The 27,071-nt window shown below is 41.9% G+C and overlaps 1 protein-coding gene across 1 annotated transcript in view; it reads right to left on the bottom strand.

The window, feature by feature from the left end:
* The window catches only part of tmtc1 (transmembrane O-mannosyltransferase targeting cadherins 1), a 274,776-nt gene extending 249,931 nt beyond the window's left edge, over positions 1-24,845 (bottom strand). The window contains exon 1 of the mRNA XM_084346518.1: positions 24,351-24,845. Coding sequence (XP_084202644.1) covers positions 24,351-24,646 — 296 coding nt within the window. The 5' untranslated portion in view covers positions 24,647-24,845. The remainder of the gene's footprint in view (positions 1-24,350) is intronic.
* Between the last annotated feature and the right edge of the window lie 2,226 nt (positions 24,846-27,071).

Genomic DNA, 27,071 nt, shown 5'->3' with positions numbered 1-27,071 from the left:
GTCGGGTCTAGGAGGATCTTCAATAAACATCATATCCCGGTTCACTTTAAACCTACCAACACACTGACCTGACCTGACCTGGTTATATGACGATAATGATCGATAAAGCGCTAGGGCCTGTAAAAAGTCAAGACGGGCCGATGCAAGCGAAACTGCCTGACAGGCAGCCAACAATGCGGCGCCAGATGGCCAGTCCACTACCGCACCTGGTCAAATATCAATATCAACGCCTGACACTGAAAGAGGAAACTTCTTCGAAGAAAATTGAGATTTATTTTCTTCCTCTGCTTCCATTCTGGGCTGTGGACATAATCAGGCACCGTGATGGACAACTGCGGTCACTGCATGTTTAAAAAACTGTGATGAAGATGTGGAATAATTATATTGTGTTAGTTTTTGCTGACATCGACCATTCTAAGTGGTGGTGGGGGCTGGAAATCGGCCGTGGCGGCCGCCTCCAAAATTAATGTGCAGGAATAGCCTTGAGTAGTGGCCTCAAACCAGTCAGGCTATAATCTCTATTGATTATGTTCCAAACACGTAGTTAAATTCACTGCTTCCGTGTTACACTCTCTCCTGCTCGTGCCTCAGAGACTCTACAGGAAGTAGCATTTTTAGTGATTTACTAGCAAAAAGAGGATGGACATATATTTCACCATCCGTCAAGACATCCTCCATCACTTTGTTGTTCTTTTTGGAAGGATGAGCTCATCACTTTGCCACCCAAAATGTAAGGCCATGCTAGAAGTATGCATCCAGACAGATGTATCCTCATACAAAGAAGCATGTGCATGTGACTGTCTACCCTGCTGTCCACATCTGTTTTGAAGTACATCAGAGCCTTAAGTTATGAAGTTGTGCACTGAGCCTTTCTCAGCTGTAGGTCTATTGATCTGACTCCAATCTAGGGCTGGGCGATATATCGATATAAAAAATATATCGATATATTTTTAAATGTGATATGGAATTAGACCATATTCATATTCAAATTCAAATTTGCGCTGTGAGATTTGCTCGGGGCAAGCTGCTGACCCGGAGCTCTCTGCACTGCTCCCCCCGCCCCTCCTCTTTCACCACAGAGGGGGGAGGGGCAGGAACACACGCTCCGGCACTCTTCAACAAACATGGAGGAAGCAACAACGTCTGCTGAGCACACACATCCCTAAACTCGTGTATGAAAGACACACAAGCTTGTAGTTCATCAGACTTGTTTTATAAAGACTGGACATTTGACAGGACTATAGACGGTAAGGGGAGACGATTAGCCCGGGTCAACTTCCTTAGCCGCTGTCGAACACCGCCTTTCTTTCCCCTCTTCCTCCTCCTCGTCTTACTCCGAGTGTTTGTAGAGGTGCGCATAAAGTCATTGTTGCAGTTAAAAACATACTCGCCACTGGACGGGGAAAAGTCCACAAGTAGATCCACTGGGAGACCATGCGATTGAAATCCGAAAAGGATGTCACGACAGTATTGAATCCTACTTGTGTGAGGAGGATTCACAACCAGTCCCGGTGTGAGATTCAGCGTGGCCATCAGGAAAAGTAAAAATACTATCTCCATCTTCGACTCAAGCGCTACAAAACTCTCCGAAAAGTGCCCATAAGAGCATTAAAGACAGGATGCCGCTGGTTTGGAAGTTAGTAAACACTGTTGAGTTAATAAACAACTAAAAACACGCACACACACAACGCACACGCCAACGCCTTCTGCCTATCGCCACAAGAGCAGCGCCCAATATATATATAAATGCTGCCCTTACTAGTGTCATATTTTGTTCTTTTGTAATGTTCGTTATTTGCATCTGTGGATTTGTTAGAGAGGAGAAGAAAATCTGTAATTTGATTTTAATAAGCCATTTATAGTTGTCAAACTAAAAAAATGTTGATATTGTACTATTCTCATATAAATATATTTATTTCAGAAAAAGATTGGCCTATTTTATTTTATAGGCTATTTTCATTTAAGATATTTTTTTATTTAAATGTGCACCTTACGGAGCTTTGATTTCAAAAAAGGTACTCCTGTTGTTATACAGTATGTTTACATTTTATTGTTATTTGAACAGCTGAGCATTTATTCATGAACCAGGTGAAGAAACCACTTATTATTTATTCATTTGATTTTGCAACTGTTCACTGAAATAGCCGGTTTCAATAAAACTACTTGTGACATGTCATATTTGGCTTTGACTTTGACTGAACATTTGCTCTCACTTTGCGAAAAAAATATCGGGATATATATCGTATATCGATATTCAGCCTAAATATATCGGAATATGACTTTTGGTCCATATCGCCCAGCCTTACTCCAATCTGTGATTCCATGCCAGAAATCTTCTTTGGGCCAATAATCGTACATCATGTTGAAACAGCTACAGCAGAGAAAATGCCTGTGAGATCATTTAAGCTAAAATTTGAGATTCAAAAAGGTTTGTTGACATGCTCACGTGAGCAGAACTTAAGGGCCTGAATGTGGCAGATGACAATTTTCACACATGAATACAGCCATCTTACTAGGGCTGCCACGATTAGTCGACTAGTCACGATTACGTCGACTATTAAAATCGTCGACAACTAATTTAATAGTCGACGCGTCGTTTTTTTTTTTTTTAAACTTTGTTTTCTCTCTCTGCTGCGGCACCTTCCACTGCCGCGTCTGCCTTTCTGTCCTTGACACACATGCGCAGTAGTGGTAATCTGGGTCAGCCGTGGTGTCACCTGAAGTTACACCAGACGGGCTCTCTGGTATCATGGCTACCCGGCGGCAACGGAGCTCAAAAGTGTGGGAGCATTTTAAGAAAACAAAAGAGAAAAGTGTGCGATGCAATATCTGCAAGACAGAACTCGCCTTTCACGGCAGCACAAGTGTGATGCACGAGCTCCTGAAAAGGAAGCACGTTGTGGCTGACAACGACGATGAAGAGGGACCGTCGTCTCGTTAAGCTAACTGGCTAGTTAGCTGCTAACATTAGCGTAAACAGAGAGCTAACTTACTACTTACTCATATTGATAGCTGTACACGTTAACATTAGCGATGACGATTTGATTCATTAGCCTTAGGAACAAGAGCCTTGTGCAGTTTGGGATTATATAGAGTCAGAGTGTAGTAAAGTTGAATACAGTTGTGAGCACTGAGCACAAAATGCACTGTTGTTATATTCAGGGATGCAAACAGCGCGCCGAAAAGCGCAACTCGCTTTTTTCGTGGCCAATTAGGTGACTTGTGTGAACCGTTCAGATCCGAAGACTTTTTGTTTTGGGGGGTGCGTCTCAGCTCGGGTCAGTAAAATTAACAGGCTGACAGTGACAATCACGTGAAACTGAGGCGAACTCATTCATGGTTGCCTCTGACTATACTGATAATAGCCTACCTATTAGCTTCCAATGTAGACGCGAGACATGCGCGCTCACAACCCAAAGCAGCGCCGTTTTTTCCCCCGTGCATGTCCGTGGAGCTGTGCGCCGCGGACGTGCACGGTTCCCTACGTTGCTGTGTCAGACAGGTGTTTCCCACGAGCTCTGCCCCGTTTCAAAGGTGAAGGAAGCCCTAAGTGGAGAGACGTTGCCTCCGCGATGTAGAATGTGTTTTATAGAAGAGAAACACACATTTCAGGAGCTGACTTGTAACATCAAAACAGACACATGTAAACACAGAAAGCTGAAAATCACTGGACATGTCTGTCTGTTGGGATTATACAAATCAACAGTGTAAAGTAGAGCTGTCAAGATGTATGCAGTAGTTAATTATTGCATATCCTACTGTACCTATCACTCCTATTGTTTCTGATGTACAGGTGCATGAGAATGTCATGGGAGAGTTTATTAAGGCCTATGTCACTAGTAGTTAGCATATACCTTAAACACTTCAAGCTGAAAGCTAATGATTGTTATATAAGAGCAGCTGCATGCTGGTGCGATAAACTGTATGTTATACATTCAATTTACGTATGATCCGATTAGTCGACTAATCGAAAAAATAGTCGGTGATTAGTCGACTATCAAAATAATCGTTTGTGGCAGCCCTACATCTTACCTTCAAGTATGGCCTTAATAATTGTATATATTTGGTCACCAATTCTTCACTCACCAAATGCTATCTGTTAATACTTTTAAGTCTTGATAGCATTTGGAGTTGAACAAAATTGGGTTGTTCTACAGGGAGAGACAGAGCTGAGAAAATGGGCCTGACATTCACTGTGACCTGAATTAGCCTTTAATCATTACTTCTCCACAGAGCAAAGTGTGAGTGCCTTCTCTTCGCTACACCTTTATCCATTTGCACACAGCAGCTGCAGAAGCTGAGGTTAAAGACTGAGCTAAAGGCTATCTCCCAGATGAGGAAAAGGATGTAGCTACATTCATTCCATATGAACCGGAGGCCTTTACATGACAAACTAATGAAGATGGTGTGCAAAAGCTGACGGCCAAACAGCCCTGGAGGCTACAACTAGAGTTGTTCCGATTCAGATACCAGTATCGGAAATGCCACCGATACTGCTGAAAATGCCAGGATGGTATCCGATACCAGTTAATTTAGAAACAGGACCCTTCTACTTCCCAGTTAGCTCTGTTAGCTGTGTTTTACGTTACACACCGGCAATCAATTCTTCTTGCTGCTCTGAAAGTCAACACAGGAAGTTGCTACTGTTGAACTACTGTTATTAGAGCGGAGAAAAAAAAGTTGTTGTCACATTAGTCGGATGGATCTAGTAACATCTAGTCCATGGGTGGACACAGACACAGTTCCATGGGTCACATACTGCCATGTCAAAAGCAAAAGCAATTGAGGGCATGCTGGTAAAGTGGAATGTCCCTAAGTCCGACATTCTTGTTGTTTTGCGCAACAATGCAAGGAACATGAAAAAATGACCCCCCCCCCCCCCCCCCGAGTGCGGCGTAACATGAAGGGGAAAGCTCCATGTTACGCCGCACTCGGGGATCGACGCAGGACTGGCAGGACTGCTACTGCTAGGCTACTGCTAACGTGAGTTGTTGAAAAACCTTTTTAGCAAACTTGGTGTACACAAATGATGTTCTCAATGCTTGTGTTCATGTGTAGAGACCCTGGTGATGCTACGAGCAAAGTTTCATATTGTGTCGAGTCTTCTTAGTGTTTTAAAAATAGCGATTTTGATGCTACAGAAAGTTGCCCCGTGCACCTCCATTGTAAATGAGTTTGACCTGGAAACGAAACTACGGTGAATCTTAAAAGTGGCTTTTTCCTCGTAATTATGCTTTTACACAAAAGTTTGACTCGTGTTCATTCACAAAATAAGCCGAGGTTGCATTTTGGCAACAGTTACACCTTAAACATGTAAGTAGCCTAGCTACCTGCCCATGGCGGCCCGAACGTTTGAAAGCAGAGATAAATACATATTATTATTGTTGTATGGGCTAATATTAGACTATTCATGTGTACTGGGGAAGCTAAATTATCCAGCTCACTGTGCTTTACTTATTGTGTAAATCTCTCTACAGGCGCATCCACTTTACTGCGGAGATATATTTATTTATTTATTTTAATATGCGTCGATTAGTCGACTAAACGCTCTAAATGACGACCACTGGTCGACCAAGAAAATCCTAGCTAAAATGACTGCTTGCTTGGGAAAACCAGGAGGAAAGTGCTGTAAAACCATGAAAACTACCCTACTTGAGGCTGTCAATAAGTTTCAGACAGGTATGTCTAATAATATTTTTATTAAATGTATAATACATACTTTTGGTCTGATGGTGTTCACAGTCTGACAGCTAAACAGACCTTTCACTCATCAAATAAAAGAGAAATGACCCACAAAGCAACGTTACAGGACCAAACAACAGTAATGTGGTAACTAGTAGTGTCTTTGGCAACTAATATGAGGAAAAAAATACTGCAGTTATACGTGGAAAAGTGTCTGTCACACACATGCACTAGGGGTGGGCGATATGGGCAAAAAATAATATTTCGATATTTTTGGGGATTTTGGCGATAACTATAATGAGTCGATATCCTTTAAAATGTGGTTGGAAATGTCTGAGTTAGGGCTTGTGTCCACAAAACGTGTTTTTAGCGCTGAGAATGCTCAAAAACTCATTTAAAATCATCATGCGTTGTTCTAAAGATGTTCTAAATCAGTGGTTCCCAACCTGGGGGGCCCGACCCCCCAAGGGGGGCGCCAAAGATCCAGGGGGGGTCGCAAAGCCCTCTTGATTTTAAGGGGTTTAATAATTTTAATGTAATTAAAATGTTAAATAAATGAGTAGGCTAAGCATTTAATTCATATATGTGACAAAATCAACTAAATTTAAGGGCCACATTAAACATTTATTTGTGTATTTAAAATTTTAGATAAACAAATAAGTTATAGGCCTATATCACGAGGAACAGAGCGTGTGTGACGTGAACGCCTCTCGTGCAGCAGTCGTTGCTAGGCAACAGCGTAGGCGTTCCTACACGGAGCTAAGGGAGATATGGCGAAGTGTCAGGTAGTGGAGACTGCGTAAAATGTCAAAAAGAAAAAGAGGGGCTACCAAGAAAGTTATATTGAGTTTGGCTTCATAGAAGCAATGGATAAAATGAGAGCAGAATGTATATTTTGCCGTGAGAAACTGGCAAATGAAAGTTTGAAGCCCTGCAAGCTGAAGTGACACCAGACAACTAAACACCCCGAGACGGTGGGTAAACCCAAAGAGTTTTTCATCAGAAAAAGAGAGCTTGTTGTCACTAGCAGGCCCCAAAACATAAAGGAGAGTTTCTTCAGGGCGGGAAGCGACCAGAGGCAGGCAACGGTTGCATCCCTTGAGTGCTCTCTCCTAATTGCCCAAGCCAAAAAGCCACACAACATCGGTAAATTTTATTTATCAATCTTTCAGATCTTCAAAACACAGGGCCAGTGGGTTTGATCCCTGTTGGCTCCAAGCGTTTAAATGGTTAAAAAAAGATGAGCAGGGCATGCTATGTTATGTGTGCCAGAAACACGCCCCTCCTGCACCTCAACAGACCATGTTTGTCAAGCAACCTTCCTCAAATTTCAGGCTTGACAGCCTCAAAAGGCATGAGCTCACTGCTGTCCACCGAGCAGCAGAAATAAAAGAGAGAGGCATGCAAGAAGGTACTTTATAAAAGTATTACCATGTGTCATCATAATTATTGTCAGTGACGAATAGACTATTGTTTTAAAAAAGAAAACATTGCTGTGTCTTTAGGGAGAACGTTGCAGCGTGCCCTCGCTGCCCAGGTGGATATGGACCACCGGGCCCTGGAGGGTTGCTTCCAGATAGCGTATGAATGCTTGAAGCAAAAGTGGCCTCACCATACGAGCTAAGGGGCAATCTTGCAACTCTGCAAACGCCTCGGTTGCCACTATTTTGAGGGGTTGAATGTAAATATTCTGTAGAATTTAAATTTCAATGAATTCCATTATTGTCAATTGAACATCTCATGACTGTCATCTAAGCCAGCCTAACTGTTATACCCCTAGGTCAGCGCCAACACCAAGTACACAAGTGGCATCATCATCGATGAACTGGTTGAAATTGTGGGCAGCATCATGGATGATGACTTGGTGGCAGAGGTGTCCAAATCTCCAGTGTGGGGATTAATGGTTGATGAAACCACAGACATCTCTGTCACTAAGCAGCTGGGTCTTGTTGTGAGGTTAGATTGTTTTCTGACATCTACTATTATTTTATTATGTAAAATGGACGTGTACAAAGGTTAAAATACCTTGGACTGAATTTTCATTTTTTGTTTAGCTTTTTGGGACCTGACCATGTGGGGAACACCGTGCCCAAGACCAAAGTGCTCCACATGGTCGAGGTTTCAGCGGGTGATGCAGCGTCACTGTATGACTCCATCATAGGGGTCATTAGACTGAGGGGTCTACCTACCACGACGCTGGCCTCCTTTGCCAGCGATGGCGCGGCAGTAATGACTGGTAAGTTGTCTCTCTTGCATTGGTCTTTTATTTTGCTTAAAGTGCGTGTAAAGCAGCAAAAAAATTGTGTTATGAGTTTGTCACACCACAGTAACATGTATCATTGACCACTGAGCCAAATTTGAAAGATTAAAAAAATTGCTAAGTATATAAAATTAAGTCTCAAAATCATGGAAAAACAAGCACTTCTCTCTGCTGTGAAACGCTGGGGGCGTGTCAGTTAGAGGCGCTGGAACCACGCCCACGCGCGGGAGGGGAGCCCTCTGTGTACTGCACGAGGACGTAGCCTAGCAACAATCAAACCCTACCTGTTTGAGCCATCAGAGCCAGAAACTGACTGAGTCAGACACTGATAGCGCTCAGCCTCGTTCCTCACAGTCTCCATCAGAATGGTAATTTATTTCCCAGTAATTTAAACCCCAGTCTACATATAATTCCTTGTCATAGCTATATTGGTGCACATAAAATATTACCTGTGGATTATCATTGTGCTGTCAGATGGACTCGCTCAGGGAATCAGGCCAAATCATGTCATGATTAAATGCAATAACATTTGCTAACATTACATGGGCACGACAGGATGCACGACGTAAAATCACTTTCAGGATTTGCACCTTCAGCAAAATGCATTTAATTAAACGAATACAATATTTATAACATAAGCACACACTTACACTGGCGGGCACGTAATACCGGTGGCGGAGATGAGAGCACCTGCTGTCGGCGGGACAGAGAGGATCGGTGGCGGGCACCATTGTGTGCCCGCCACCGGTCTTCTCCGTCCCCGGCTTGCAGCCTCCCGTCCTGCCGACAGCGGCTGCTACCATCACGGCCACCGGCATTATGTGCCCGCCACCGGAGATGGTAGCAGCCGCTGTCGGCAGCTACCATCTCTGCCGACAGCGGCCCGCTGGGCACAGTCTTCTGGTTTTATCAGGCATCCAGCAACCGAACGAGCAGTTTGAGGGAATTGGAGAGGCTGTTTGAACTCCCAGAACTCAAACTCCAGGTCAGTGCTATTATAATAGAATATTAAGAGATACTTGTTGAGCTCATTGAAAAATCATGTATTCAAGTGTGACCAATTTATTTTGTAGGGAGGAAATGCCACCAGGTGGGAGTCAAACATGGAGGCCACCAACGTAATGCGCCGAATCCTTCCAGCGCTTATTGCGGACCTCTCCCACCAGGCCCGGTCTGAGCCTACTGCAGTAGGGCTCTACGCCTTCGTAAAGGATTCTTTCTTTCCCCCTGCCCTGTGCCTTATGCAGCTTGTACACGAGAAGCTGCACCGGCAGTTCATGATTTTTCAAAAATGAGATATTTTCTTCTTTCAGGTGGAGCAGGAGGTATGATATCAATGCCATATTATAATATTATAGTCCTTCATTTCCTCCTTTGAGTCCGAATGAATTCCCTAACTAACTGTCATGTTTGCCCTCAGGTCACCGTGCTGAAACAGTCTCTCACAGAGCTGAAGGAAGGCAGCAAAGTGAAGGACCGCTGGCAGGCATGGCTCAATGATGAGAAGGGCCTGAAGCCACTGCAGGAGGAGATTCCGGCGTACTTTGCTGATAATGTCTGGGACAGATTCAATGCCACTGTAAGTATGAACTTTAATATGGTCCCAATAACATCCAAGCACCTCTCTCCAAAGAGCATCTTGTTTTTGGAATACGACATTCCAAACAGACTTGCTTCTCTCCTCCTGCTTTTTAAATTTAAAATGTATTCAACTATTTTACAGGTGAAGGAGCCGTTCTTGACTGAGCTTGTGGAAAACATTGAGACTCGCTTCCCAAACACCAGCAGCCTGTCCCTCTTCAGCGTGTTTTCTCCCAGACACATTCTCATGACAGATGCGGCTGACTTTGGGGAGGCAGAGATGAGCAGGCTGGCAGAGCAGTTCCCAAGGCTGAAGGAGGCTGACCTGCTGTTTGAGTGGGACAGCTTCAAACTTCGGGTCAAGAACCCTGATCTGAAGGTACCAGTATTAACTGCATTCTCAGCACCACCACCATTATTATTATTTATTGTTTTTAAATCTACCTGTGTTCTTACTCTGACTTCCTTAAGACAAAATCCCTGGAGGAGGTGCTCCTCTGGCTGGTGTCTCCAGAGCCTTGTGAGCTCTATCCAGCCCTGAGCCTGGCAGCTGCAACTGCCCTCACAGCTCCTGTCCAGACTGCTGATGTGGAGAGGCTGTTTTCGGCTCTCAAGATTGTAAGACACCCTTGCGCAACCGGCTCAAGGGGAGGCACCTTGACATGTGTTGCAAGGTGGCCATTGATGGACCGGACCAGGATACATTTAACTACAAGGAGTGCCTGAGAAGGTTCTACAAGACAAAGAGTAGACGTGTGAAGTGTTCAATAGCAGGCTGTGAACTGTGCCGTTAGCTTTGAGAGCTACCTAGTTAGGTTATGTCCACTTTTGTCCACTTTTTGTTTTCAAAAGTCAACCTTTGTGTCACCTTAAAAAAGTGTGTTTATACCTTTCCTAGCCTGTTTATCTGGGTGCATTTTGATGTGCCAGTTTATGTGTAAAGTTACTGTCAGGAGAAGTAACTTATTAGCAAATATTTTATTTTTATAATGTTTTTAATTTTGATTTGATTTGATTTGATAATGTTTTTAATGTATTTTATTTAACCAGGGCAGATCATTATCTTATTTACAGTGATGGCCTGTGAATGCCAACTGTCACAATATGTTTAGCCAGTAGATGGCGATCTACACTATCAAGTTTGTCCCTCCTCGCTTGCCGTAGGGAGGAGTTTTTTGAAAAAGCGTTTTCAAAATAAAATATTAATCAAAGTCGGCTGGTAGTATTTTATCCAGAAATATTCTATATTGACCTAAGGATTTTTATTTAATCTAAATGTATGATGTCTATTTTCCTACGATTTGTGCAGTGAAATGTCTGTCAGTAAACCCCGAAGTCCGTTAGCATTTTTAGCATATTTAAAAGTAGCGCAATGTAGAGCTGTCAGAAATTAAAAGCAGCCTCCTCTCTCGTCATATTTGCAGCAACACTGTTGCTTCAGGCTGCGATCAAGCTTTTTTGTATCGTTCATACTCTCTCTCCATCAAAACAACATGCTGCTCTTGGCTGAAATCAGCCCGTTGTCGCTCCATTTAGTGAGGAAGTAGAATAATATGACGCCAAACGCCTTAATTGATGTGAACGCGCACAGAGCATGAAGCTGAGAGCCGGACTTAACAAACCAAGTTGATAACCAGCTTCGTAGTACCGTGTTAACTTGGACCGGGGGGGTTGACACGCAGTCTCCCCCACCCCGCACCCCCCACCCCATCCCGCGGCCGCCTCAGCCCAAATTTTGGCCAGAAAAAACCCTGGTCAGCTAATCAGTCATGTCTGCCACCATAACGGCCACCGGCATTGTGTACCCGCCACCGATCCTCTCCGTCCCGCCGACAGCGGCTGCCACCATAACGGCCACCGGCATTATGTGCCCGCCACCGATCATCTCCGTCCCACCGACAGCGGCTGCCACCATAACGGCCACCGGCATTATGTGCCAGCCACCGATCCTCTCCGTCCCGCCGACAGCAGGTGCTCTCATCTCCGCCACCGGCATTACGTGCCTGCCAGTGTAAGTGTGTGCTTATGTTATAAATATTGTATTCGTTTAATTAAATGCATTTTGCTGAAGGTGCAAATCCTGAAAGTGATTTTACATTGTGCATCCTGTCATGCCCATGTAATTGCATTTAATCATGACATGATTTGGCCTCATTCCCTGAGCAGAGTCCATCTGACAGCACAATGATAATCCACAGGTAATATTTTATGTGCACCAATATAGCTATAACAAGGAATTATATGTAGACTGGGGTTTAAATTACTGGGAAATAAATTACCATTCTGATGGAGACTGTGAGGAACGAGGCTGAGCACTATCAGTGTCGGAGTCAGTTTCTGGCTCTGATGTGAGGTAGGGCTGGGTCCTTCCGATGACACTGCTAGCACTAGCTTCCATTGTTACTGTAGGCTACGTCCTTGTGCAGTACACAGAGGGCTCCCCTCCCGCGCGTGGGCATGGTTCCAGCGCCTCTAACTGACACGCTCCCAGCGTTTCACAGCAGATTGAAGTGCTTGTTTTTCCATGATTTTGAGACCTAATTTTATATACTTAGCGATTTTTTTAATCTTTCAAATTTGGCTCAGTGGTCAATGATACATGTTACTGTGGTGTGACAAATTACTTTGTTCAGTAATGAATTTAACATGGTCTTCTAAAAATGTGACCAAATCTGCTGGCTCAAAAATATACACACAGTAATTCTAATATTTGATTAAATGTCCCTTGGCCATTTTCGCCCTAATTAGGTGCTTTTGATAGCCATCCACAAGCTTCTGGTAGGCCTCTGGCTGAATTTTTAACCACTCCTCTTGTTATGGGAGAGTTCAACTAAATTTGTTTGCTTCCTGGCACAGACTTGTTCCATCAGCAGAGTTCACATGTTCTCGATGGGGTTCAAGCCAGGACTTTGGGAAGTCCAAAACCTCAATTCTAGTCTGATTGATCCGTTCCTTTACCACTTTTGATGTGTGTTTGGGATCATTGTCCTGTTGGAACATTCAACTGCACCCAAGACCCAATCTTCTGGCTGATGATTTTAGGTTTTCCCGAAGAATTGGGAGAAAATCCTCCATCTTCATTATTCCATATACTTTATTTACAGCACCACTTAGCTCAGCTTTAGCAATGCCACAGTACCTAGAAAACAGTCAAATCACTCTACAGTACTGTTACAGTATGTGTTGTCATGAGTTAACTGAAGATATGTTTCAGCCAACATTAGATGTTACTTACCGGTCTAAAGACACGTTACAAGTTCGTCTTTTAACGTCCACAGCTGTCTCCAGCATCAGAAAGCCTCGACAAAATATACTCCTGTTTAGCTTCTTTTTACATTGCTTCTTTTCTCTGCTGCTCTGCTTTTCAGGAGCTGTTGTGTGAGATGATGATAAAAGCCGTATTTATGAGCTTCTGCATCTCTGTGTTTACTGAATAACTAACTGAGGAAGTTAACTTCTCGGGGTAGTGCCCTCCAGAGCCGGCTTTACTTCTACATCCTCTCCTGCGGCACACTAGAGGCTACAGTGACGTACTATCGCCCCCTGGCCAGGAGGACTTATTAGAGAATGTAATACAAGAAGAAACGGCCCGTACTGGCTGCTTAGCAGTGGATATTTCTGTAATACAGTATATAGGCATCATGGACATAACGCCAGACATGCTACTTTTTTTCATACTCCGTTGATAGGGTTAGTTCTTTTTTTTGAATGTTTTAAACTTAGTCTTTAAACTGTCAAAACCTGTCCGAAACAGAAGCTTTGTCTGGAACCAGGAAACATTTTACATTGTTGATTGAAAAATGACTGAAACAATTTATCAATTACCAAAATAGATTGCAACTAATTCTCTTTCCATCGACTACTTGATTAATGGACTAACTGTGGCAGTTCAAGATGCAATTATTAACAATTAAACGTTACATGCCACCACTAATGTGCAAGTCTATGCAAAAGATTGGTAGGTACATTGGTAGGGCTGGGCAATACAGCATATCAATATTATATTGTTATCGTTATATGACGATATTGTTATTTTAGCCACATTACTGGTGATTAATTATCAAAAATGTCATTGTGTTCACATTAGTATCACAAGTATCACGAGTCACCCTTACAATATTGTTGTGATATCAATATTGAGGTTTTTGGTCAAAAATATATTGTGATATTTGATTTTGTTCCCGAGTCCTAACATTTATGAAGTGCTTTGAGGAGATTTCAAAATATTGAGATAAATATTGTGTATTACGATATAGCCTAAAAAATATCTATTGGTCATTTTTCAAGTCCTAGAATTTGACAAGTGCTGGCTGCTAAGTTTGGATCCTGGCCACCATTAACAAAGTAAATAAAAATGAAGATACATTTTCCACCACACAAACAATGCCATGTGTAATAGAGATGAACAACTGTGCCTCAATAAGAAGTCATTAGCGTGCATGTGTTGGCCAGAGCTCCAGCCTGTGTCCTGTGTTGTTTTTTCTTCACCTGTCCTGCTGCTTCTCTCTGCCGTTACATTCACTGTCTGCTCTGTCCTTTAATCTGTGAACAGTCTGAACAAATTATCACCATGAACCATCAGTGACTCTCAACCTAGCAGTCTGCTGCCATTTGCCTCACTCAGGAATGTCTGTTAGTTCCTGTCTTCCTGGTTGAATAAAGGTGCCATTTGGTTTCAAACCTCCTCGTTATTGAACATTTGCAAGTGCCCTTGACAATGACCTGAATCCCATAAGAGCCCCAGTTTCACCCTCGTTCAGGTGGAACTGGACCAGCTCTCCGTTATAAAGGGTTAGGTCCCTAAACCTACAAGGTGCTGCTTTAATATGGATTAAACTAGGGACTCGAGATGTTCCGATACCATTTTTCCCTCCCGATACCGATTCCGATACTTATGCTGTGGGTATCGGCCGATACGAGTACCCATACCGATACCAGTGTGTTATAAAAAATTATATATATCATACTACGCCTGCATGACTGTGATATGATTATCGATGTGGTGAGGCCTGGCTCAGGTTAAACCCTTTGTAAAACATGAATTAATACAGCAAATGAAAGCCATTTATTTTTAAAAAGAATAGTATAAAGCCGAATTCAGCACAGAGCAGACAGGAAGTCAGACACAAAATAATAACATGACATCCGGTTAATCTTCAAAATAAAACACTCCATGTTGATACAAGCACAAAAACCTCAAATAAGAGACAAATACGCGCTCTTCTTCTAATCCTTCAGTCGGGAACACTTCGTGTTGTTGTGTTTATAACACATACATATAACTGCGGCTGTGCGTGATTATGAATTCCTCGGTTTCGTAAGTCCAGCTGATCGGCGGAGCTGCGCTGTGGCGGACTCAAAACACAGCTGGTGGGGGTTGCCGGACGAGGACGACGGAGCCAAACCGTACCGGAGCCGTAACGCAGCGGACACATATCCGGTAGAATCTCGGAGCTAACGGAGCTAGGCTAATAAATTAAGTGGTATCGGATCGGTGCCTGAACTCCAGTAGTCGCCGATGCCGGCATTTTCGGAGGCATTTCAGATACTGGCATCGGAATCGGAACAACTCTACTTGGGACTGCTTCAGCTGGTAGCGAGGAGACTTGCCCGCTTCTCAGCGACGTGAATAGCCCTTGAGTCAGATACAGTCACCAGCCATGCCCGTTAACGGCAGCTCTCCTCTCAATGACCGGAGCACTTGGTATGGTGCTAGGATGAGTTTTAGGGGCTTTTTGCAAACTATCAGGGGCTGTTTCAATTCGGTAGGCTAGAGTAACCTTTAAGAACCTTTAAGATATTTTGCACACTTATCACCTAACTTTTTACTTCCATCAAAGAGACATATAATCAGTGTCCACAACTTCTACTTTTTAACTACAGTTCAAGGTTTATTACAAAGTTTTAGCAAGGGCAAAGCATACAGCTCAATTGTATCTCAATTACTAGCAATCATTATCAAGAATACCTAATGATAAAGATCACAATTCAGTGTATATAATAAAAAATAATCTAAAAGGGCTGAGGCTGGTTAAAGTACTTAGATGTAGTAGAGATTGAGAGGGTTGGGCCATGGGCGATATGCCTTTCCCGTCCTGCTGAAAGTCCAAGTCGAGGCCCCCAAATTTCCTCAAAGTCCAGACTTCATGCCAGCAGAGTGAACAAAAGTTAAAATCCAAAATTAAATTAAATTAAAATCCACATTTGGTTGGAAAATGGTAAGTCCTCCTTGTGTTCTATTATTCTTGGATCGAACTGCGAATCTTGAAGTCCATTCTGCGTTGATAGGCTGCTCACATAATCAGTCTTGTGGGTTAATCCAAGGTAGGACAGCGAAGATAGAACATTGTCTCCTCTGTTGCAGCGTTTTCAATAATTCAATTCAATTAATTCAATTTTGTAACCGTTTCTCATTTGTATAACTTCATTGTAACGTCACTGTAACTTCATTGCAATCATGAAAACAATCATTACACATCTGCTTATTAATACAATACGCTAATAGCAGAGCTCTTATATATTTCTTAATCACTTGTCTTAATCACTAGGTATAATGTCCTTTTACTTGCCGATAGCATATGGCCAGTGTATAGAGATCTCAACTCTTTTGACAATACCTAATTGCATGGCTGCTATTCTGTAGCTCAACCTAACCTCTGACTTCTCTGTGATGGCATAACAGCCACAACTTCAAACAAATTCTTTGCTAGTTATAACATATTCTAATTCATTGTAACAGTTGATGTGGTAGCAGTGATTTTGTAAGATTTTCAATATAGTGAGTCCCCGGGACCCGTGGTCATTTGAGTGAATCCCAAGGAAATTCAGGGGGTCCCCAATAAAATGTGTGATTTCTGACAAATTGTAATGTTAAACTCATGTTCAGTGTCTAATGGTTATAATCATGGTGATATTCATGTATGTTGAACATGTCTCTGAAAATTAAACAAATAAAAAACAAATTAGGGTTGTCACGATACTAAAATTTTCAACTCGATACCGATACTCAGGAAAATATTCGATACTCGATACCATTTTCGATACCACAAGGATAAAAAAAAAGACCACAAAATTTAAAAGAAATATTATATAATATTACTATTTTAATATTATATTAACAAGAAAAATGCAAAAATAACCTCTGTTACAACATGTAGCAATTAACAGAACCACACGTTAAATATTCTGGGGACTTGGCATCATATTTTCGTTGTTGGTCAAACACAGATAGGTCACACAGGTAGAGTCGGCTGTGTGTGTTGCTGTTTGGTGCAGGTCGACTTTTCTCTGCTTCATTCTGGGACTTTAACAGAGAAAATAACTCTTTTCAGTCACCAACATCTATGTAAACTTAGTATACTGACACTGTGTCTATTAACGTAATATGGGCATGCCTGATTTATTTATTTATTTTTTTCGTTGTTTCTAATCATTAACGTGACGTCAGCCTTTAATCGCTAGCTGCGGCTAATGGCTAATAATAACACGGACAACATTAATGCGGGCCACGGCCGCGATAACATCAGTAATAAGTTTGAAACGAAAGACACTAACTTGTCGAAAATCACTGTAAAGGCCAGGGTGTCGGTCCTTAAGATGTTTCGCCAAGTTGGAAGTATTACTTGACTTGGTCGCCATCGCCTTGTAGCAGTGTTTGCACACAGGCTTATCCACGTCCTTTGGCTTTCCGTGTTCGTTAGACTCGAAGGCAAAATACCTCCAAACACTTTTCCCTCTTTCATTTTCAACCAAAACTGGTTGATTTGGCCCTCCTGCAGCAGCACTGGCCATGCTCTGTTGTTATTGTGCACGTCACGGTGAGGGGGAGGGTGCCTGCTGCTGTGTGTGTGAAGGCAGAGAGGGAGAAGGACGCAGCGTCGGCGGCTCGGCGTCCGGAAGGGGACGGGTGCCGGGGGGGGGGTAAAAGTATCGATACTTTTGAAAATGAGTATCGTATCCGGATACAACATTTTAGTATCGATACTTTTTTGAATTTCGATACTTTTGACAACCCTAAAACAAATCAAATCCCAAATCTGAAAACAACAATCATTTTGTCAGTCATAGTACAAAAACAGGATAAAAGATAGAAGCTTACAAAAATGCTCAGGAAGCACATCTCAATGAGGAATTATATATAAAGGGAACCATAATAAATATCAGCTGCTGCACTAGTTAAAAAAGCCAACTGACAACATGTGATAGTGGTTAACAGATTAAAGGAGTTACAATTTGTGGTCACCAAATCCTAATCCGTCCCAGGGCCCCAAAATATATAGCACCGGCCCTGCTCTGACAGCGCTGTCAGCAGCCGAAACGAGATTCTCCGTGTTGTGCTGGAATTTTAAACCTGATATGAGCAGGATGAACACTTTAACTTTCTCTGACTGTGTGGACATTTTCATCTTCGTTTAATCTTCAATTTTCACAGATGACGAAAGGCGTTAAAACAGGAGTCTGAGGCTGCAGGTAAAACTCACTGATGTAGGCTGATAAAGAAGTTCAGTGTGGAGCTGAACTGAGAAAAAGATGGATAGTTGAATCTTTTTATTGGGCCGTAAAATCTGATTTCACTGATAAAATCCTGAGTCGGGTACAGCCCTGTCACATCATCCTGATACACTTGTCTATAAAATTCAAATAAACTAAACAGTGGTTTATGTCTATGGTTTCAACACGGCACATTCTTCCGAACAGTAAAGCATCATCCATCATCATCGTCACGAGAGAATCATAATCAGATTATTCTTGACAGTGACCTAGTTAGTCTGTTCGACAAAGCCAAGTTTGCAGCTTTGATTGTTGAAATCTGTGTGTCAGGATTGGTCTTATTGCATCAGAAAGTATCACGATGATTGAGATATGCACGCAGTGTGCAGATGGTCAGAAACGGTGACCAGAGGATTTTTTCGGTCTCCAAAGTGAGTTTCCTTTTATTGTTATTTCAATACAGATTTGTTGTTCACAATGAAGCATTATCAGGGATGAAAAATGGATAGTGAGCTCACTTCTCCTTTTGGTTTTGAATGTGTCAGAGAGGAGGATGCTTACCTATCAATATCACTTTAGTAGTGTACTAGAATGAATCATGAATCTGACATAAGCAGGTTATGATACGAAGGTAATGTGGTTCCTGTAGGACAGGATACAACTGTACACGAGTCACAACTTCACAACAATTACAGACAAAATAATATCTGAAATACTAAAAAAAAAAATTTGATTTTTAAAAGTCAGCCTACCTAATTTCATGTTTTACAGTTTACTTTTTAGCCTGCAAGAGGCCTAAACAAGGCCAAATAAGTCTCTTTGAACAAGTCTCAGAGTCATGCTAGCTGCTCAATGAGGGTAAATGCAAATATCATCATACTAACGTTCTCAAAATGACAATGCTTGCATGTTTAGTAGGGGTGGGGGAAAAAATCGATTCACATCATCCACGATTCTGAATCGATTCATAAACTTCAAAAATCGATTTAAAAAAAAAAAAAAAATTCTATTTTGAAAAATCACACAACACCAATTTGTGTATTTGTGTACAGTTTTTTTTTGTAACTTCTGGGAGAAAAACGCAGCTGGCCTAAGCTTTTATTTAGCCAATTTTATTTATGCAAGTTATTTTTTCTACAGTAAATTTTTATTTGTTTAGCATGAATAAATGTTACCTTTTTTTAATGTTTGCCTTTATGCGATTACATCATTGGAATCAGTTTGTTTAAAAATCACATTATCTTATACTAACTGTATTGTTTTGATGCCATAATTTGCCTTAACACACTATGCACTGTATCAAGTTTTGAATCGAGAATCGCTTGAATCGAGAATCGGTTGAATCGAGAATCGATTCTGAATCGAATCGTGACTCTAAGAATCGGAATCGAATCGAATCGTGAGACACCCAAAGATTCACACCCCTAATGTTTAGCAGGTGTGCTCACCAGTTCAGAGCTTAGTAAGTTAGCATGCTAACATTTCCTAATTAGCACATTTAAGCACATTTAAGTACATGTGAGCAGGGGCGGAGTGGCAATCAGGACGATAGGGAGTTTTCCCGGTCGGCCCTTGGGCTCATCGAAATTATTGACGTTTAAATTCTCTGCGAAAGTCTCTAAGATCTACTGTACTAGAATGAACTTGAAGTCCAACCAATATTTATACCACTTGCTCACTCTCTATATCTCAGTCATGGTTACCCTGCACACTCATCTCTGATCTCTCCCATCAATCTACTGATTTCTAATCTTAATTTAATTCTTCTTATTCAGGAGTTACAGAACTTTCATGGTCACAAATAAAAAAAACGACCTGCAATTTAATTTGTTTGTTTGTTCTTAAATTAACGTGAATGGAGCAAAGCCTCCTGGGAATGGGAGGGCCTATCACTCTGCATTTATCCAATGAACCGATTGCAGTCACGCAGGACCTAGCTTTACTATCGAGTTGTGATTGATAGCCGACGTTGAAAATGACAACAGGTGGAAATGATATTGATACAGCAGATGGAGATGATATTAATACAGCAGGTGGAGATTATATTGATACAGCAGGTGCCAGGTGGAGATGATATTGATACAGCCGGTGCCAGGTGGAGATGATATTGTCACGGATTTATTGTCAGTGCCCTTTTCAAGACGACTGTTTAATGAAAAGATTTCGTCTTTAAGTGAACGTCATTGGTGAGTGGAACTGATTTTTTATTGCTGGTTTTGCTACAGTGTTGCATCTCGTTGAACTGGTTGCATTTTGTTTCCACACACTTGTTAAATGATTGTTCATAAAGTGACTGTCTACCTGACGTCCGATAGTGTGTGCGTGTGTGTGGCTGTGGCTGTGTGCGTGGCTGTGTGCATAACTAGAACAATGCAATTTTGAAGATGGAGCAGTAAAATTATATTTTGCCTAAAGCTTAAAAATGGCCAGGGACGCCATGTATTTTTCGTTAGTGATTTTTTTTCTTTTTTTGGGGGGGGGGGGTACAGAAGGCCCAGTTCTGATAGGCACGGTTCACCACTGATTTACAGAAATGTAGGGGGTGGTCAGGTGGTGGGACAGTGCGGTCAGAATTTTCCCGGTGGATTTTGGTGCCCCCTCTGCCCCTGCATGTGAGGCTGATGGATATTAGGGGTGGGGGGAAAAAATCGATTCACATAAGAATTGCGATTCCAATCATCCACGATGAAATTATAAAAATATATATATATTTTTTTTTTTCTATTTTGAAAAATCACACAAAACACCAATTTGTGTTATGTGTGTACAGTTTATTTTTGTAACTTCTGGGAGAAAAAGGCAGCTGGCCTAAGCTTTTATTTAGGCAAGTAATTTCTTGTACAGTAAGTAAGTTTTCATTTGTTTAGTATGAATAAATGTTACCTTTTTTTAATGTTTGCCTTTGTGTGATTACATCATTGGAATCAGTTTGTTTAAAATTCACATTATCTTATACAAACTGTATTGTTTTGATGCCATAATTTGCCTTAACACACTATGCACTGTATCAATTTTTGAATCGAGAATTGTTTGAATCGAGAATCGGTTGAATCGAGAATCGATTCTGAATCGAATCGCGACCCTAAGAATCAGAATCGAATCGTGAGACACCCAAAGATTCACACCCCTAATGGGTATATCATTAGTTTTGCAGGTATTTGGTCAAAGTGATGGACACAATGCGCCTCACCCTCTGCAATTTTTCCAGTGGATTCTGAGGGTATGTCAGAGTCTCTTGCTTGTTACAAAATCGCTGGGACTTACAAGAATGTCCTTACACTTGGCATAATAATCAAGAAAACTGCACAGTGATCTAGCATAGCATTAGGTTAGCTTGCTCACATGTTTGAACAAGGAATCAAAGGTAGAAATCAATGTTGTGTAAATTTGATTTGTTTGTTTTTTTAACGAATGTATCTTTGTTAATTATAAGTTGGATTAATGCTAGTGTATTTTCAGACACATTTACATTTTTGAAAATATGAAAACTTTAAAAGTATTATCAATCAATAATTTGGCAGACCCCCTAGGTGTCACAAACACTAAGATGTAGAGTGCCAGATGAAAAGTCAGAGGATCACCAATGTTGTAACAATTCATCCTGAGTGGAGTATAACTGTACCAAATGTCATGGCAATCCATTCACAAGTGTCAGACATTTACTCAAAACCCGGCTGTCAGGAAGTCAGGATCACCAAAGTGATTAGAATACATCATCTGGGGACCATGAGAGAGCAATATAGCGAGATATGCACAAAAATAAAGGGTTATATTTAAGTCACATGTGAATGTGACATTTAGTGAGCATTGACAGCAGTACAGTAACAGAATGTACCTATAAACATAACAAGCCAACAATGTTTGCAACATTTGTATAACTGTATTTAAGAGCAACATGCATGCTCCTTCAACATGTTTTTCAGAAAGTGCTGAGATGTTTCTTGTTTTTATTCTCCTGTGACCTCTTCTTCATATCCTGTGACCTCTGTGGGCCATAACCCCAGTGTCATGGGGGATCAATATAACATTTAATATACAAGCTAAGATACAACTGATGTTTATGACCTTGAGCTGGATGGCATCATCAAGTGTGACATGGCCGCAGTGTATGTGATAGTTAAGCTTCGGGGCTATATCAGGAGAACACTTTTATCAGTACCTTACTTTGAGAAATAGAAATATGATTTTGAACTGAACCCATATTTCATTTAACAAAAGAAGTCAAAGGTATCAACTGGTGTCTAAACGTTAGCCTTCATATGAGAACTTTGCCTAAATTAGAGCCAAATTGATGGATCAGTATTAGCATATCTGTCAGCCAATAAGTAACTAGCTGCACACAAACCTCAGTACAGAAGCACCACAGATACGTATGAGGTAGTTTAGAGACAGTGTTGTTCTCCGCAGAGAACTGGCAGTTTTATATTGGCTGAGGGCTATCATACCACGTGCATTTGCTTACCTATGGTATTAAATTCTAGCATACTAGTATTATTTTATTTCAAGTTTCATGTCCGTCCGGACAAGATAGTTGTGAAACTACAATAAAGCATTTGTTCAACCCAAAAAAAAGTCACTGCAACTGATAACAATAATTGTATAATACCATATACAGTGATACGGTGAGACCGTGATTTCATTTGAGATGGTGATCATACAGATCAACCCTAATATCATTAATGAATTATCTATGTGGATCAGCCTCAGAACTACAGTAGCTGATGGGCTTCAGCCGGAGTAAAATTTTGATATAAATCAGGAACTATCTGGTCAAAGAATGAGTAATCACAAATCTGATCACACATTTCTCATCAGCTTTGAGTACTTGACAGTTTTAATAAGTCTCAGTTCTATGCAACAAAAAAATATGTTAGCTTTGATGATACACAGCTAAAGGTAAGAATCACAGAGTAACTCGATATGATTAATGATATGTTGCTCACGACAACAATAGTACTATCATACAGCAATTCTGTGATAATCTCCACATTACAATATCTGTCTAACTGAAGAATACAGAATACCCCTTAGAAGGCAAAGTGCAAGAATTATGTATCTATTCACTTCATTGTGGTATCAGTTCCACAGAATCTCAAATTAAGTGAGATGAAACAATGTACAAAAAGTGCACATAGTCTTAGCTGAGTGCCTCTTTATCACACACACCGACTGCAACTTGTCCATGTGCACTAGTGCCATCATTACAATGTAAACAACCATAAACTTTCTGGATTTAAAATGTAACTGTGGCTCACTAGACCACTAACCCTTTGACTGAAGTTTTAAACCAGGCTCATGTTCTCTGTCACCGTTTCCCCGTAACTATTTTTCCTCAACAAAGGTGCTGTTCAGTTAGAAGAAGAGTGAACAGACATGACATGAGAAAAAGTAAAGCCATCTCAGACCTATGTATGTGACGTTATTCTCTTACACTGCATCCTCAATTGAATTGTGTAATCAAAAGAAAGAAGAAAGCTGACAGTCTTGGGGCCACAGTCTTTTTGGCTCTGTTTCAATCCACTTTTGCATCAGCATGGCTCAGCTTGGCTCGTTTTCCCTCATTTAGGAACACTGTGTGGGCGGCCTTCTTTTTCCCATGCAATCACTGCAACATAATATGATTTAGAACACAATCCCACCCTGTTCTGGATGCTCGCCTGGTTCCTCCAACCGAAATCCAGCGCCAAACTGAACGCAGCAGACCCGCCTTCCCGGAGCACAGCAGCCCGCGTTTCCCTTTGTCCAGCACAACTTTTACATCACCTCCAACTCCACTGCCATGGAAGAGGCAGTCCCCCAAACTGTGTGTGTGTGTGTGTGTGTGTGTGTGTGTGTGCGTGTGTGTGCGTGTGTGTGTTAACTGAATTCCTTTAATACCTCAACCTGAAGTGGCATCAAGGCAATAGTGAGGGCGTGAGGACTGGGATGTGCTGGGACAAGCTGTGTGTGCAGCTGTCCAGCAGAGATGCTTTCCTGCTCTCACGCCTTCAATAACTGCTTCAGCTAGAGGCAGAGGCTTGGACTAGTGACAGATCTCCACAGTGTTCCTGTCACAGCCTACTCCCTCCTCTGTAGTTACCTGGTGCTTCTGTCTCATGTGATGAAGTATTTAGCTTGTGTTATTCTAAAGTTAACCTTGCCGCTACAACAGCTTCTTTCCATCAGGGGACAACTGTATGACGTCAGCCTTAATTGCACGTTGATATAGCTTTCATGCAGCAGTTAGCGACCGGACAGTGACCCCGGGCTAACTAACGTCATCAACACTGCGGTTAAACGAGCACCAAGTGTTAGTTCCTGGTGGAAAGAGCGGAGCTGGGACAGCGGGAGAACTTACTTGAAGGTGAGGATGCACAGCGGTCTGTAGGACTTGTGGCTCGTATTGTCCGCCATTCTCTTGCCCCAGAAGTCGTTGCTGAAGATGTTTCTGAGGCTGGAGCCCGGTCGGACGTCCGGGTTGTTGATGATAGCCCACACATCGTCGTGCACCAACTCCCCGTGGAGAGAGTTGCTGTAGCACAGGGTGCACAGGGCGGCCAGCAAAGCGTAGCGACCCGCAGCCCACACCGCCTCCGGCCGGATGGTCACCCGCGGCGGATGGTGGGCTTTCTTCTCCCGTCCCGGCGCTGTCATGTTGGGCCTGGCTTTTCCCGCGGCTCCGCTGGGCTGATGATGAAACTGAGGGGACCGGGGGATACGTCCATTCCGCCTGGCAGGTAGCGGTTGTGTGTGCTGTAGACTGCGGGGACGGTGTGCATGTTTTATGCGGCGTTCAAGTTCAGTCGGGAGACGTCACATGCTGATGTTTTACTGTAATTTTCCCCGTTTTTATTGAAATACATATATGTTTCTTTTAAATACGAACATTAACCTTCTTTATTGTATTGTATTTTACTAGGCAATTACTTTAACAGCAGTCCGTGTATTGGAAATTTGAATTGCTATTATTATTGCTATATAGATGGGAAGTGTTCCGCAATAGCACTGACATATTGACATAAAAACAACTTTAAGCTGTCATACAGCAGGAATAAATAGACCCAAAGGTTTTCTTCTGAATAAGGCGACTATAGTGTCTGTGTGTAGTAACAAAAAAAAATCATACTGAAACTTCCATTGGCACAAATGTAATTGCATTGATATTAAAAAAGGACTGGGACTCGGTTCTGTTATGATTGGCCTCTTGGAAATTATTTGGAGATAATGAAAATTATTAAGGGACGAATGTTTATGGCAGGCTGTAATGATAGAAATAGTATCATTAAGTGTAAATTGGATTAAAGGTATCGTTTAGCCAGAATAATTGGGTGTACGAGTTTATGTCGAGTACACGAACGCAACATTGGCTGTAAGAGCCCGCCTACAGACGCATGCGCAGAGGGACACTGCCAGTCCGGCCGACAGTAACATCATCTGCAGAAAATCAATGCTGCTCGGCGGAAGCTGCATGAGCGCATAGTCGCGATGGTACATACTTGACCTTTTCCCCCGCACACACTCATCATGAGCTGAGAGGAGGAGGAGGAGAAGACACATGAATGGATGCTCCTGCAGGAGAGGTGAAGAGGCTGAACGCAACCTCTGATAAGCAAGGTCAAAAGCTGCATATTCACCATCTTTTGTACAACAACTGTATTTTGTTTGTTTGTTTGTTTGTTTGTTTGTTTGTTTGTTTGTTGGCATTTCTGCCTTTTTTACATACTGACAGCAGGAGAGAGACGGGAAAGGCAGGAGAGGAAGTTTTACAAATTTAAATAAGAATTTGTCTGATACTCCTTTGTTGTCTCCTACTTACTGTTAAGTCCATTAATGTTTGTGACCTGGAAGCTTCAGACATCAGCACAGACATCATTCTGAAAAGTGCCGATTGTACATCACAATAAAGTTATTTGAGAGAGGAACTGCAGCAGAACATAAAAGTGAGAGAAGAATAGGTGAGAGAGGGAAAACTGGGGGGAGGGTACGGAAGCCTGGAAGGGCTGCAAGCTCAATTATTTTTTGAGTTTTGAAATGGCAGATTTTTCAAGATAACAAGATCATATGTCATGCGCCATTTGAATTTGAATCCATTGATTTGAGATGGTGGTATTTACATTATGGCTACTGTAAGGGATAGGTGTAACAATAGTATCACTATGTAGTACTTTTTAGAGGGAGACAGAGGGAGTTGCTTGCTAAAGTGTGTACTGTATGTACTGCATTCAAGTCTGTGGCAGAGAGAGGGCAGAATAAACAACAGTCTTACATACAGTGATCAACTCAAAGCAGATGTGATACTGTCCAGTCTGCTGCAACCTCTCGTTAGCAAGGGGGAAAGAAACTACCCACATTGGTGGGTGTTGGAATGTTGTAGACTAATAAAGTATAAATTAACAAGCTTACAGTAAGATTGCAGTAAAGACAAGAGTGGTACTCCTTGATCTGAGCTTGTTTTTTCAGCATAATGAGATAAATAAATTAATCTGCCATCACACGAAAACCCTCTTTGTTATCTCAATATAACAAAAAACGGCATTTAAAAAACTACGGCTCATATCGACTGCCATAGGAGGTGGGGCTTTGGGGGGAGGAAGATAAACACTGAAAGCATACTCGTCTTCTTATGTCTTCTTATAAATACTCATATATCTATATGTGTATATATACATATCGATCAGCCACAACATTAAAACCACTGACGTGAATAACGTTGATCATCTCATCACAATGCAATGGTCTGCTGGGAAACCTTGGGTCCTGGCATTCATGTGAATGCCACTTGAAACGTATCTGTAAGATGTGCTGGAGCAGGTCTGATCCATGGAGGCCCCACCCCCCAACATACAGGACCCAGAGGATCCACTATAAAACACCCTGGTGCCAGACATCACAGGACACCCTCAGAGGTCTTAAGTCCATGTCTTGACAAGTCAGAGCTGTTTTGGCTGCACAAGGGGAACCTTCACAATATTAGGCAGGTGGTCATAATGTTATGCCTGATCGGTGTATGTTTATACATATATATACACATATATACAGTTGCAATCAAAATTATTCAACCCCCACTGCAAATTAGGTT

The sequence above is a fragment of the Pagrus pagrus genome, assembly GCF_965226575.1.
Source record: "Pagrus pagrus genome assembly, chromosome: 23".
NCBI classification, from domain to species: Eukaryota; Metazoa; Chordata; class Actinopteri; order Spariformes; family Sparidae; genus Pagrus; species Pagrus pagrus.
Note: the sequence above shows the minus strand (reverse complement) of the source record. Positions and strands in the feature narration are given on the sequence as shown.